This window comes from Struthio camelus, chromosome 1, assembly GCF_040807025.1.
Source record: "Struthio camelus isolate bStrCam1 chromosome 1, bStrCam1.hap1, whole genome shotgun sequence".
NCBI lineage: Eukaryota > Metazoa > Chordata > Aves > Struthioniformes > Struthionidae > Struthio > Struthio camelus.
This window is the reverse complement of record NC_090942.1, coordinates 81,134,284-81,148,928: the sequence shown is the minus strand read 5'-3', so window position 1 is coordinate 81,148,928 and position 14,645 is coordinate 81,134,284. Positions and strand designations below refer to the sequence as shown.

General features: G+C 39.9%; 1 protein-coding gene across 4 annotated transcripts in view; it reads left to right on the top strand.

Moving 5' to 3' along the window:
* Positions 1 to 14,645, top strand: part of LRP6 (LDL receptor related protein 6) — a 121,795-nt gene that overhangs the window by 36,935 nt on the left and 70,215 nt on the right. For all 4 annotated transcript variants that reach the window (XM_068952989.1, XM_068953016.1, XM_068952998.1 and 1 more), the window contains exon 3: positions 14,247 to 14,444. In XM_068952989.1, the coding sequence (XP_068809090.1) occupies positions 14,247 to 14,444 (198 nt within the window). The remainder of the gene's footprint in view (positions 1 to 14,246; positions 14,445 to 14,645) is intronic.

Below are 14,645 nucleotides of genomic sequence, written 5' to 3'. Positions count from 1 at the left end.
TGAAGTTCTAGTTAAGTAACACTGAAGAAGAAGAATAGTGTGTTATAAGAAAAACCCCTAAAACCTCTGGTCTTGAGTGTAATAAGGATATAGCGTTGCAACGCGAATAGTGGGAGTGCAATTTGTGTGGCAAGATATTCCTTCTTGGAGAGTGCTTCTGTTCCAAAGCCTGACAGGAAATTTTTATTCTTTCAGTTTTCCCTCTAGCACAGTTTCTGTAGCAGAAACAGCACCGAATACAAGACTGAAACCCACCCCGTTGTGTATCAGTGGTCAGAACAGGATAGCATGGTAGCTGAAAACAGTACTTTTATGCATTACATTTCCGCCCCTGGAAGTAACGCTTATAGTTACTAATCATTACATCGGTGGTGTTTCGGTTTAGCTGTAGCCTGCTCTAGAAGAGCAGATGTGCTGATGGGGTGATTGTGTCAGGATACTTTAACTTCCTGAATTTGCCACTAAATCTACAGATTTCTGTTTATTGTTCCTCGCTTCAGATAATTAGATAATTATCACTTAGGTAACTTTGGCAAGATTTGCATGTTATTCTGTGCAATATCTTCAAGAGTCTGCCTCCTTCATATCTAGATTCCTAGTTTGTAATGTTTCAGCACATTAGGTTTAAGTTTAAGACAAGATCAGCAGCCGCCACCAGGTTTTCTTCACTTGGGCTTTGCTGCACTTTGTTCCAGTGTTGCTACTAGCTCCTCTGTGCATTTGCTCTGTTGAAGGTTTTGTAACTGGTGCAAGCTTCTGCCAAAGTGTCTAAAACTGCTGTCGTAGTTGTATTTGGTTCTGCTGTGAAGCCTATTCAAGGCTGGCACAACCATGAGGAAGGAGCTGGACTTTCTGTGCACACATGTCTCTGGGACTGCTCCCTTCTATTGTTATCTTGTATTTTTTTTCTGTTCGATTGTTTCTTCCATCCACCTATGAACATGAATTTAGACTATTAAAGAGTCTTTCCTCCACTCTTATTTTATAGTGTTCCCAGCTGACATGTCAGGTTTTGACTGACTTGTTTATAAACTCAGACCAGAGGATGCTCACCGCTTGCCTTGCTCAGTATCCAGTCTGTTAGATTTTTCACTTACAAACTGAGTTACGCTGTCCTGCATGCCGAGGGGGGACTGGATCAAAAGGCAGGTTGCAGAAGGACACAGAGGACTGTAGGTTTCTCTTTATTAAAGCAAGACTGATAACAAACTACAGTGGAAACACGAAGGTAAGAGACCATCACAGCACCAGAGAGTTTAGAAGAGGGAAACCATTGGCAGCTTCAGGCTATAGTAGCAGTGCTATTCCCAGCTATGTATCACCACATGCACTACTTGCTCTTTTGTGGCACTGTGCGTTGCATTCCGGGCCTGCGTGTTTCAGTTTTCCCTCTAATTGTTCTCACATTTTAAAGTGATCTTCCAAATATTTATTCTGAAGTTAGCTGAATGTGTTGGGTTTCTGTTGAATGAAACGATAACTTTGGCCCGAGAGCAAAATCAAAGCTAAAAATCAGTTTGCAACAGCAGTAAATAGGTATATACAGGCAGAAATGAATTTTCATATATTGCATTGGCTTAGATCTTGCTGAATGTGGGAGAGTGACTGTTCTCCCTCCCCTTTGATAATGACCAATAATGTTGTTATCACCAACATGCTACTCTGAAAGATAAATTATGGTGCGTGCGTATATTATGCTCATAAAATGAATTAACCATTATTGCACTGAGTAACCACAAAAGAGATACCTTCCATACCTGTGTGTGTTGGCTTTTGCTATGCTAAAGATTAGTGTCCCCGCTTTCTGAAGACTTTAACAAATGAAATGTAGCAAGTGACAATACAGCAACAGATGTTGTTGTATGTCAGATTAAAACAGATTGATTTGTTTAAAGTTGCTATTTTGTATTCCTACACAGAAAACCTTGAGAAGCATTTTACAGCTGGGGTAAGAGAAACTCAGTTTTCTAATATAACGCAATTCTATACTAGAAGGATCTCTCATACCTAAAAGTGAATCTTTAAGGTACTGGACTGTAAATTTACGATATAGATATAGAAGAGATATCTGTGTCTGAGATTTTTAATTATGCTTGTTTAGCATATGATTTACTTTATATACGGTTAGTATTGTGTTCACCATAACATCTGGTTTTGCAAGTTAGATGCAAAGAATATTTTTATTGTTTTCTTAAAATAACTCTAAAATAAACTTATGAGTTTTTTTCTGTACAACCACTCAAATGATTATCCTCTGTGGGAAAGGTTTGGAATCGAACAGATTGTGTTATGCTTGCATGGTTTCACTCTGCTTAATACCTTCTAGTGTTGCATTCTTCTGAACTGCGTCATATAATGTTGGGCTTGGCCGCTTTTTGGAATCAGTGAGGTAAACTCTAAGTAAAATGGTTAATTTCAAAAGTAGCAGCATTAGAAATGGACAGGATTTGCTGAGGTGGGCTGCTCTACTCCCAGCACTATACTGGCACTTCTGAAGATGTCTGTGCATTTTTCTTCTGTGGGCTTCCCACCAACACCTCTTTTTTCCTCTCCTTTGGAAGGCTTCTGGGAGGAAAAAGAGCAAGTGGGACATGCTTGTGCTGCCTTGCCCCTTGCGTGCGGTGCTGTGCAAGGAAGATCGTCCTCACTTCACAAAAACTGGGCCAGATGATAACTGCTGGGCTGTGAGGGGTGCTCGTCCTTCCTTCGTGGGTGGCAGTAGCTAGCTTGCTTGAGATGCTTGGAGACTGTGTATCTGTGCGGTGTAAGACAAGAAAAAAATGAAGAGAAATACTTCTCTGCAGAATATGCTTATATTCTGTGCAGAATATGCTTGGTAGTGGTTAGGTAAAGTAGCCAACTAGTAGGTGTAAGGAAAGGAGCAGTTCATCAATCACTTTCTGATGGTCTCTTCTGCATCAGTTACTTAACTGTCCTCCTTCTGCATTGATACTGGAGAGATGTGGAAAAGTGGCAGCCCTGGTGTATTTGGCATGTGACAAAAGCTCTCATGCAACTGGAAGCAGCTCGATGATGCCTAAAACATGTACTGAGCAAGAAAGCAAGATTATTACTTTAAGCAAAATATTGCTGGAATCTTTTTCTGGTTTTGTTAACATTAGAGTTCCACACAAAGAATACAGCTGAAAACCTTTAAGGGAAATGAAATGTTCCTTAATGATTTAGGGGGAGAAATCCACGCATAATCTGAATCTCTAACTTCAGTGTGAAATGTATTATTGTTGATAACAAACACAGCATGTAATTGTACATGAGGTGCTTTCTACCAATCACAGAAAAGAGATCTCAAGTGTCCACAAAAGAAAGTCTTAATTACATTTATTGAATGCTTGATTCTTACATTATATTTAGGAATTAAACTTACTGTTTAGAGTAATATGTGAACATTGGCTCCTTGGAATGGTAGTGGATTTGGTTTCAAATAACCTTAATTTTTTTTCAAAGAAGACAAGCAGTCTGTAGATGCTGTTTGTATGTGTAATAGTTTCTCAAATTGTTGCCAATTAACTTTCCATTTCCTAAAATGTATATCAGTGTATCCTTGTATCATTTCTGTAGTACTTGTTTCCCACTCCCCCTCCCAGTAGCCAACTGAGTTTCAGAACTTGTGGTTTTATCTAGTTAGACTGTTGAAAATGTGATTCTCTTTCTTTTTTCTTTTTTATTCATGCTATGTATCTTCTTCCAGAGGCAAAACATAATGCTGTAGTAGAGATGGGGAAAAGCATTTCTCTCCTCGTTTGGAAATAGCTTTTATATATGTATGTTTTTAAATGGCATTTAGTCTAATTATTTTGAACTCTGAACTGGTGGCAAGCAATCAGCATTTTTTCTCCTGAGCAATTCAGGGTCGAACTGAAGTTTTTGAAGGGACAACCTCTTCTGTGATTGGAAACATACTGTTTTCCCCCCTTCAGGGTAGTTTGGTAGAGATTTTCTTTGTTCCTTGTTAGAAAATGTCTTGCAAGTGAGGCCTGTGCTTGGGGAGCAGAGCAGCATGTGTGTGTAGCAGGGAATACTTGGATTTGTTTCCCCTTGGCTGCGTCTCTGTGCCAGCAGTGATTTGTATGCAGTATGCATGATTCGTCTCGCTGGCTCTCACCAGAAGAGCAGGTGAGTGACCTGCGAGAAGCTTGTAAGGTGAAATGATAATGGCTTGGATGTGAAGCTACTTGAATTGATTTTAACTTCAGAATTCCAGATGCATAAATACTAGAAATGCAGTTGCAGAATAGAAAACAGAGCCACTTTTTCCAGTAGAAGTTGAAGCTATGAGTATTTGACATGTAGCTATTTTAAACTAGGAGTGGAAAAGCAAAAGCAATCTTTCTACCTTTACTGCAAATCGTAACCTAGAGAAAATCATTGAGTCAAGTCTCTGAAAATCGCAATTACTTAAAAATAATGTAGTCGATATGAAAATGAGGGGGGTTGTGTTTCATGTGAATGTGAAGCCTTGGTCATGTATTCAGATCACATTTAGCAGGTCTTTCTAAATGCTCTGTGAAAACATACCCCCTCTCCAATAAGAGCCAAGCCCACCTAGCTTTATGTTTCCAGAATTAGGAGTTTGAGTAAATCTTCACTGTACATTAATTATATTGATTCCTTTTTTTTTATTCCTACTCTTTTTGCACTCTGTAGAGTGATCTCCCCTTCTCATTTTTTATTTTTGTTTCTTTTATCATGAGCATCATGTAGCTTTGGATGAGTTAAAAATAAAGCCTTTTTTTAGTAATTTTATAATATGAAAAGACTAATTACTATATGTTGCTTTCTTACAGGAAAGTAAGCAATTTAGTGAGTCCAGTGGATGATCAAAGTACACAAGAAAAAAAAAATTCAAGGCAAATAAAGCCATTTCAGAAAAGCTGAAATGATGAATTGTTTGCCTGCATATGCATTATAGAGGGCATCAGGTTGTTTTCCATACCAACAAATTGATAAACAAATTGCAAGGATGGAAACTGCACTGTAAATATACTGAACTCCTAAATGATATTATCAGTTCATTTAAAAAAAAAAAAAAAAAAAAGGCCCAAAGCAGGATGGTTACGTGCAAGTAAGCCTGATTTCCATACCAAACAATATGATAGAAACTAGGAAGAAATAATTAGCAGGCTGCTGGAAATATGATACGGCAGGTAAGAGCCAGCTTGGTCTGGTAGAGCATTAGAGTCCATTCGAATTTCTCGAAGGAATCAGGAATCAAGAACACAAAAATGATTGAGTTGGTGACAGTGTACTGAAAGAAGGTCTGAATAGGAAGGGGGGGATGTTTTACTGATGAAAGACTTAGAATGATGGGAAAAAAATCTCAATGAGAATTGCAAAAGGATCTCATGATACTGAACATGCAGTTCCACAATTTCAGCTGATAGAAGACTATGCATCTACCTAACAGTTTTTAAGCTAATCTAATTCCTCCCTCCCCTTGTTCCAGGCTATGCCATCCTACCCACCCATCCTTTAGCACAGGTTTTCACTGGATGATATGGTGAACTGTTTCAGGGAATTGCTCGGACCAAAACTTAATCCAGTAAAATACAGAATAAAGTAAGTGACTAGGTCTTGAATACAAACCGTTACTGTTTTAAGCTGCATCTATGCTAAGGATTGCTGGGATAGTTATATCAGCAAATCCTGTCCGGTGTAAACATAGTTTATGTAGCTTTGTTGTACCACTTGTGCAGGCCATAGCTCAAAATATTGCATAGTGATGTACAGTGGGATGACTAGAGTTTTACTTGAAAGAAACAGCACAGCATGCCAAATTACAGATTTCTCCCTCTCACTCTCCAGCCCTAGACAATGTGATCTGGACTTAACGATTGTGCTCTCCTGCCTTGAAGCTAGAAATGAGTATGTTCCTGGTGCTTCAATTTTGGATACAAAGATGGGGGAAATGGGGGAAAATTCACTGTTCCATTTAAAAATGCTGAGACAAAAAGCTTTCTCAAAATTTCCTGTATTCTAGGATGTGTAAAGAGATAAGGAGAAGAATTCTCTTAGTTTTTATTGAAAGAAGTTTGATTATGACTTAACTAAAAAGATCCTTGTGTGTCAAAGCGAGGAATTTAAAAATTCGTGGTAGCAGCTGACTTGTGTCCAGTTTCAGCCCAAGACTCTTTGAAAGCACAGAATTCTAAATTCATTTACAAACTAAATATTTACAGTGCAAATGTTGGAAGATGTTTGTATTTTTAATATATGTCATTTAAAAGAAACAAGTTGGTTTTCATTTACAGAAGGCTTCAAATTTATCTTGGAAAGGTGGTGAGCAGCATTGTTTCTCGTCACTCTCCACCACTAGCAGTTCTGACATAGCTTATCATTCTTTTATACCTGCTGCTTTCAGCATTTTGTTCTGTTCCCAAGTGCATGGAGCTGTACCTTTATACATGGTTTTAAAAAGCCATTTCACAGGCTGCTCTTGAGCAATGCTCGCAGTGAATGAAGCAGACCTTTGTCTGAGACTCCTCAGCTCTGAGGAATTAGCCAGCAGCAGCATGCAATGCTAGCTCGGTTTCTTCCCTAGCTACTGTCAAGACACTGGCAAAGGTTTCTTGAAAGTCAAAACAGTCAGCTGGTTTGCTTTCCTGTACTATTTTCTTTTTACAATTGCAAAACCAAGATAGGTTAGAAGGAAAGAATTTTACTTCTGTCGGTTTGTCTACCTCCCATTATGTTAACCTATGTCTTAGTTTTCTTGGTTTACCTGCTACTGAAAAGCAGTCTGAATTTTGCAGGGTCTGTTGCATTACATCTGGAATGATTCTCCTACAGAGAGCTGGCAGAGGCGCTCCAAACTACATCTGCCTTTTTACTTCCGTCTTGCAGTCAGCTAGAGCCTAGCGATGGTGTTAAATAGGTAACAGAGAGAGGAAATTGTTTCTTCCTGTATTCATTTAGCTTAAACTGGGAAAATTGTTGTTTCATTTTCTTTTAACATTGCTGAGTTCTGACAAGCTTTATTTCCTGCTTGCTGTAGAAAAAAACTAAAAAATGGCTTCTGTTTCCTAACTGTGGAAGGCATGTTGTTAGACCTTTTGTGTCTGCAGATAGGAAAAAGGTTAGTTTACAAGTTCAAGAAGCAAGAGACCTTTCCACCTGCTCAAACAATTGAAATTCTGCCTTTGTGAGCACTCAGCAAAAATAGCTTCTGCTTGTTTTTTAATGAACCTCTTTCTCTTCAGCTAATTCCTGGGGATCTGTGACCAAAAGAACAGCAGTATGCATGTGATTCTGCTGTGTGTCCGTGTATGTTTTCCAGTTAAGTCAAATGTTATTTGCCATGGATTCTCAGACAAGTCTGGATGAAAATGAAAAGCAATCTCTCATCTGCGTTTTTCTTGTCATGTTGCCCAACGTATTCTGTAAACTAGAATACCAAGGTATTGTATGCATGATGGGTTAGAGGTACTTTTGCGTATTCAGTCATTTTCTTCTGCATAGGGAGTGAGAGAATATCGTACAAGCTTGTGCTTCCATGTTGACCTCTTAAGATGTTTTTCAGTATTTTTCTGAAGATATTATTTTTATAGTATATGAAGACCTTCCTCAAAATCCAATTTTAGTTTTATACTATATTGCTGATGCTGAGCTAGAAACAAAGTGTCAGCTTGTGATCACTTCATTGCAGGTTTTCTTCTTTTCAAAATAGGAGCATTTGGTTTAATCACTTATTTTAAAAAATAAAATAAATAGAAGTGAACGTTCATAGAACTGAATCCCAGAAAAGGGAAGGTCTGATGTATACTTATCTTTCTCCTGCTAGATAAGATCTAAATAGGAAACTAAAGCCAGGCCTAGAGTGGAAATTCTAGTAATGCAGTGTTGACTATGGGTAGGTCTTTGCCTAATATGTATACTGCTAGAAGTCCTAGGATGCATGCAGTTATTTGCAGAAAAGTACTTTTACCATGATAACTTGCTCCTCTTGAGGAATTAGTATAGGATATACTGGGCAAAGTATATGTATGCTTCTACAAAATATGTGTTTCAGTAGACTATTTTTTTTGTGTATGGTAGACATACATAGATGTGGAATTTCTCATCTCTAGTTCTGGCATTCTTGGCATTAATATTCGAGGCAGTGAATTTCTGTGGCTGAGGTGCAGGCACCCGTGAAGTCTGCCAGCTCTCCTGCCAGGCCTGCCGTCCTTACCTGCAGGCTGGTGTCCCAAGGGTGGTGTGGGATGAGGTCTGCAAAGCTACAGCGAGGTGCACAGCTGCTTCTGCCATGCATTTTGAATGTTTTTAGGTTGTTTAGTCATTTGCTAGATAGGCTGATGATTTAGGCTTTTGAGGAGAATGGAATGAAAAAAGACTTATCAAACGAAACTTATTTTACTGAAATTTCTGTCCAGAATATATACCAATGTGTGGTAAGACAAGCGGTTCTGAGCCAGCCGTGCTGCACTGAAATGAGAGGCTGCAGATTTCTTAGGAGCCTGTGGGCTCCTATACACAGGAAGTTTAGGGTAAAGAAGCTTAATATATTAGGCTCCTGTAAACAGGAAATGTAGGGCAGGGAAATTGAGAGTATTAGGGAGTTAATAGCTCCCTAGTTACTTTATACCTCCCCATGTAGCTGCTGTTAGCACATGCAAGAGTGATGTTACACAGGCAGCTTAAAATCGGCAATGAGTAAGTTAACTTGCATGAAAATGACTTGGCGCTCTGAGTTTTAACATAAGTTATTGTAGTGAACTCTGAAAATGACGTTCGACCAGTATCTACACTTATTCATAGAGACAAGCTCTTACAAATGAGTACAGTTCTCAGCTGGCAAAGAGCATATGTCACAGTTATCTGGATCATATCCTGAAGGGGTATCTTTCCCTCTTTTTTATAAAGAATTATGTCCATAGTTAATTGGCTATGTGCATTTTTTTGCTTATTTGGAGGACTAAAAGTATTTCCTTAAATTTGCAAAGCCTTTCTATGCCTCTGAACTTTCCTCAATAAGTTTCTGTGGATGCTTAAACTCTTGCTTGTTTGAAATGCCCATTCATAAAGTCTGCAGGTTCCTGAAGGTCAGTGAACATTTCTTCTAAAGTCAGGAGTGATTTCAGATAACCAATCACATATTTGCTGGACATAATTTTCATGAACTCTACTCCGATGCCCGTCATGTAACTTCATATTGCTTTGTTAGATGAGCGCTAGTGCTACTAGCGTTGGAGCCAGCACAGGCTGAGCGCTGAGCTTCACCAGGGCCACTGCAGAGCTGATAAGCTCCACGGGGGTTGCTCCGCTTCTAAAACCTTTCCAGGCTCTGAAGTTTGGCGGCTGTTTGGGTCCCTGTAGAGCTTGGAGGTTCTTAGGGCTTGAAACGAGCATGATTGCAAAGTTGGAGCATTCACTGAGAGGGGCCTTGCCAAATAATTGGCTCTCCCGATTAAGCAGCTGCTCGTCCCACTGAATAATATTCAGGAAGCTAAACGATTGCCTGCCCTGTTAAGGTGTCCCAATTAACCACCTTAAAATCAGCTAAGTGTCGTGTACAGTATCTCTGTTCAATGCGCGAAACAGTTGCATGTGTCTTAGTGTGGGCTGATGTTTTAATGATACCCCTAGCAGGGGCCCAGTTTCATGTGGGCTCGCAGGGCTGAAAGGATCTGCAGTGATGCTAGGGAGCGCTGCAGATGAGAGAGTCACAAAGCTGGTGGGTGCTGGTGAGGAATTTCTGTCTCGATGTGCACACTGTCAGAAATCACTGTTAAACTGTAGCATTTAATATTGGCATTTGTTCTCCCCAAGCTTTTTTCTGTGTATAGTCTACCCTCAGCGTGCCTAGACTTTAGGGGCTTTTCAGAAAAGGAGCTCCGTTATTTATTATATTTGTTCCGCTCACAGAGTGAAACTGAGAAACACCATTTCCTTTTTTGTGTCATGGTAAAACCTTTTAATTTGGGGCAAATCGAAGCTGCTAACTTGCAGCTGTACAGCACGTAGAACTTTTTGACTCCTTTTCAGAGGAAGTTTTGTTGCTTGGATTCAGCTTACCCTACCTATCTGAGACACAGTGATTAAAAAATGCTGACTCTAACCCTGCAGAGGAAAAAGTTTCCAGGGGAAAACATTCCAAGTTTTTTCTCTTTTTATTCTTCTTAATTTTTATGGTTAGTTAACCTTATAAGATTAAGGGTTTTAAAAATGGAATAGGAATAATCAGTGTTCTGGGCCTCACTTTAAAAAGCATCAGTTAAGTATTGATGTCTAAGAGTCTTCCTCTTTTCTGTATTTCAAATTCTTGAGGTGCCTTAGTTGCTTTTTTTGGGAGGGGAATGGTGGAGGGGAGTTGTATCACTTCCTCACATGAGTATCTAACAATAAAATTGCAAATTTAGATAGAGTTGCACATCTTTTTTGTTTCTTTCTGTTACGCTTCCGTAACGGCTCACAACTATTTTCCAAGTTTGCTGTTAAAACATCTGACTCACATGGCATTTAACAGTCTGGAGGGAGAAAATATAACAAATGAAAAATAATGAAGCCATTCAAAATATTAAGGTTATTTGGTTAAAACCAGCATTTTAAAAAATACTGTTGTTAATCAGCTTCTCTTTTTCCTATTTAAATAATTAAAGGGGTTAATTTTAATCTGCTGTGGTATTCTAGTTCTTACTAGGTTGAAGAGAGATTTGGCTCTGTATAGATTGATTCGATACTAAATATAAGCTCTTCCTGCTAAGTCTGGTACTCTTGCTATAGATGTTTAAGAAATTGCTAGGCATACAGTAGGTTTATCCAGTTCTGTGGGGTTTTTTATGTTATTGTGTAATGGCACCACAGCTTCTCTGCACCAGTTTTAAACTCCTTGGGAAGATGGATTTGAGCTAAGTAGCTGGATAGTAAAGTACAGCAGCGGAGATCTGGGCTCATGTTCCTCATGGCTGACTGCAACAGGGAAGGGTGATCTTCAACCGGGAGGCAGCAACAGAGAGCCGGAAGAGCCCCGTGCCCTGGTACTGGCCTGGTGGGTTGCAATTGCCCACAATAGCAGTACTGTTAGCTCAAATAAGGAAGCACAAGAAAGCAACTCGATTTCTGGACCCAAGTTGGCTTGCTGAAGAGTCAGGTTCTTATTTTTCTCCTTTTCTGGGCTAGATTTAAAATCTTCATTCCTGAATTAAACTTTCTGTAGCAAGGTATAAATAGGTGAGAAGAGCAGCAAAAGGGATATAGATATAGTCCTTTGATTCTATGTGAATGCTATAATTTAACACACAGTATTCCTTTTTGATTACTGTTTTGTCCTATCCTGAGGGCCAGGGGTATTTTTTAAACAGAAATAAAACATGTATGTTTGAAAAGGATGGGGAGGAGGGAAAACCGACCCTTGCTTTGGCTGTAGGGCTGGCTTGCCAGCATAGCAGAAGTCTGTATGTTTAACGTCTTGCTTGCTGCACGGTCCCTGTATGGGTTACTTACCAACCGTGGTATAATCAAGCAAGAATCTGTGAGTGTTTCAGAAGAGTGGAGCCAGTGCACGTTACTGAACAGGTTGACGTCACCTGGAAGAGGGATCTGAGATCTCCTGTTGAAGAACCTATATAACAGGTCGCTGCAGTCATGGTCATTCGCAGTCCCCTCTTCTGCCTCCACCCACCTCTGTTGTTAGCTGAGTCTCCCTCGCCTCGTAGTAATTGCAGTTAACGTAAAATGTGGTTACATGGGCATTTCTTCTAGCTGCTTTAAACAGCTCTCCCATCCTCTCCTGCTCCTATACCCTGTGCCACTAGCTCAGCTGTTGCGGAAAAGGGCTTACGTGCACTTTCTCAATAAGAAACTGAAATCGTATCTTGGTGAAGATTGTTGGCACCAGTGCTGTTTTAAGCAGCTATAGACACCTACGCGCTGTGTGCAAGTGCAGATGTCTCTGGAGCGGCGTCCTGGAGTACATTCAGATTGCTGACCAATTGTAGCCCAAACCTGTTCTTCAAATCCGGTTCACTCCGTAGCTGTATAAGCACTGTACTGGAAGTGAGATGAGTGGCAGCAAGTTGCTTAAAACACACTGTCACCAAATAAATGGTCATCAAGCTATAACCTGCGTTACTTCTGCGGTGCTGAAAAGCCCTGCTTCCCCGGTGCAACGCAGCCCTTGACACCGTCAGCTGCAGTGTGGCTGGTTCCAGAGGGTTTAAATGGAGACATTGAAACCTGGAGGGGTTCAAGCAAGGTAGAGGAAAACAAACAGATGACAGTGGGGGGGGGGGGGGGGAAAACTGTTGGAGAAGCTGAGCGGAGGTCAGCAAGAACTGATGTGAAGCATTATGAAGCGTCAAAGGGAGTTCTGGGTGCATGTGTGCTCTGCTGGCAAATGAAACAGGACTGCCTTTCTGAAGTCTCGGAAAGGTTGCCTTTGTCACCGAACTTCCCCTACTTGTTTTTGCTTAAGTAATTGCAGCGGGTATGAGAGGTGAGAGGCAGGCAGGGAAGAAGACAAGGCTGTACAGCAGCTAATGAGCTGTCTGTTTCAGCTTGCAAAATTGGCCTAGCAAGGTGGCCAAAACCTTGGACCCCATTAACCTTGACGAAATATTTGGACGAATTTGACTTGACAGCAGGGGGAAGAAGGGTCGTCTTTAAAGAAGTTTTAAATAATTTCCTTTCTTTTTCCCTCTTTGTCATGCTTTCCAGTGAAGTGCTGCCTGACTTTTTCTAACTTTTATTTATTTGTTATATATGTAGTTCTTTTATTGCATAGCTTGACCAGCTGACGTGCTGCTGTGCTGCCGAGCAATTTTGCCCTTCGATCTTAAGATTATCTGGTTTTTTATTTCTTTCTGGCAGATAACCAGTTTCTCTGTAGCACTCGTCAACAGAAATCTCACACGTTCTCTTCGCATATTTGCGCTCTGTGTTTAAGGCAGAGACATTGCTCCATAAAGAATGACTCACTTGGGATTGAATAGGGCAATATTTGTGTTAATCAGCTGCATTTCTGTCCGCAGATATGCCTGTGCGTTAAAACAAACATGTTGTAGACATGAATTAAGGGGAAAAATATGACATGGAATTTCCTGACTCTTTAAAATTTAAAAAAAAAAAAATCTTTGCCAAGAATAACTTCATCTGCAAATGTTTCTTAAATGTGTTGCACATTTGTTTTTCTTTAAAGGATGGGTGGCCAGGCCTCTTCACATGTGGGCACCATATAGTGACACGTTGCGGTTGTGTGATGATTTGGGTTTGTTTAAAGGCTTCAGATCTTTCCCAATCTGGATTGTTTTGACTGAGGCAGGTTAGGGAGCACTGATATGAGCAGGTATTTTGGCAGATCTCATGGGGTTTAGGACAGTAGTTTTTTAGCCTGTCACAGCTGCATCAACAAAACAGAAAAAGCCTCACTGACACACTTTGCCTCATATATTTACATTATATATTATTCCTGTCTAGTTCTGCCTTCTGTTAACAGCACAGAAAAGTAAATCAATTTTCTACCACCTGCAGAAAAAGGACAAATCTTCTTCTTCCTGCTAGTAGTCTCCAGCCATGGTGCAGTGGTTTCCCTGGCTTCACCTCAGTCTTAAATGCAACTAGATAGCTTCCCTCCTCCTATTACTTGCTAAATAATGTTTAAAAATATGCTGATATATACGCTAACTTGTTTTAAAACTTGCTTGCCTAGTCTTAGAAGATTTTACCTAGTGTTTTCCTCAGTCAGTGGGTGAAAACTGTGCTTATAAACATATTGACTGGCTGCCTTTTTGTGAATATCTGCAAAAAAGGACATGAATTGTTCTTCCATAAGATCAGCTTCACTGCCTCATACGCAAATGCTGCGTCCACATGTTTCCTCCCTTTTTTCTATTGTTCCCTGGCGTTCTGACCCATATTGAAGAGATGGTTATACTTTTACAACGGTCTGTAATATCCATCTTCTCTGTTTAATTTTGAATTTTGAGAAGGTTATTGACAGGATCTGTTGGATATCACTGACTTTCTCACTTGACCTAAGGAAAGACACATCTAGAAATATAGCGCCAAACTGTACTGTGGGTGTGTGTCTTTGAAATTGTTTTCCTTCAGTTTTTTGTAAAGTGACTGTTTTGTTGTGTTTCACAGAACATGCATAGCATAATATAGCTCCAGAGGCAGTGCCTCGTAAGGATAAAGACAGTCTTTGCCTTTACTGGAAGGTGTGTCCAGTAATCTAATTATAGATTTATACATGATTGCTTTCTTTATTTTTATTTTTTAAATAATTATAGGTTCATGTATTGGACAGACTGGGGAGAAGTGCCAAAGATAGAACGTGCTGGGATGGATGGTTCGAGCCGCTCCGTTATAGTCAACACGGATATTTATTGGCCAAATGGACTGACGTTGGATTATGAGGAACAGAAACTTTATTGGGCAGATGCTAAACTGAATTTCATCCACAAATCAAATCTGGATGGAAGTCATCGGTAAGAAGTTTCTGTCTGATCTATGAAATTCAGTGCTTTTCTTAAATGAGGCTTAAGCCATATCAGAAGCTCTGTTGCAGCAAATTGTCGTGTTAGTGCTCACAACATTTTAAGTAAACTAGTGCTATCAGACACTCTCATCCTTCCACATCCTCCCCTTTCCAACACTGTGAAGTTGAATGTGTGCTCCTCTTTTGGATA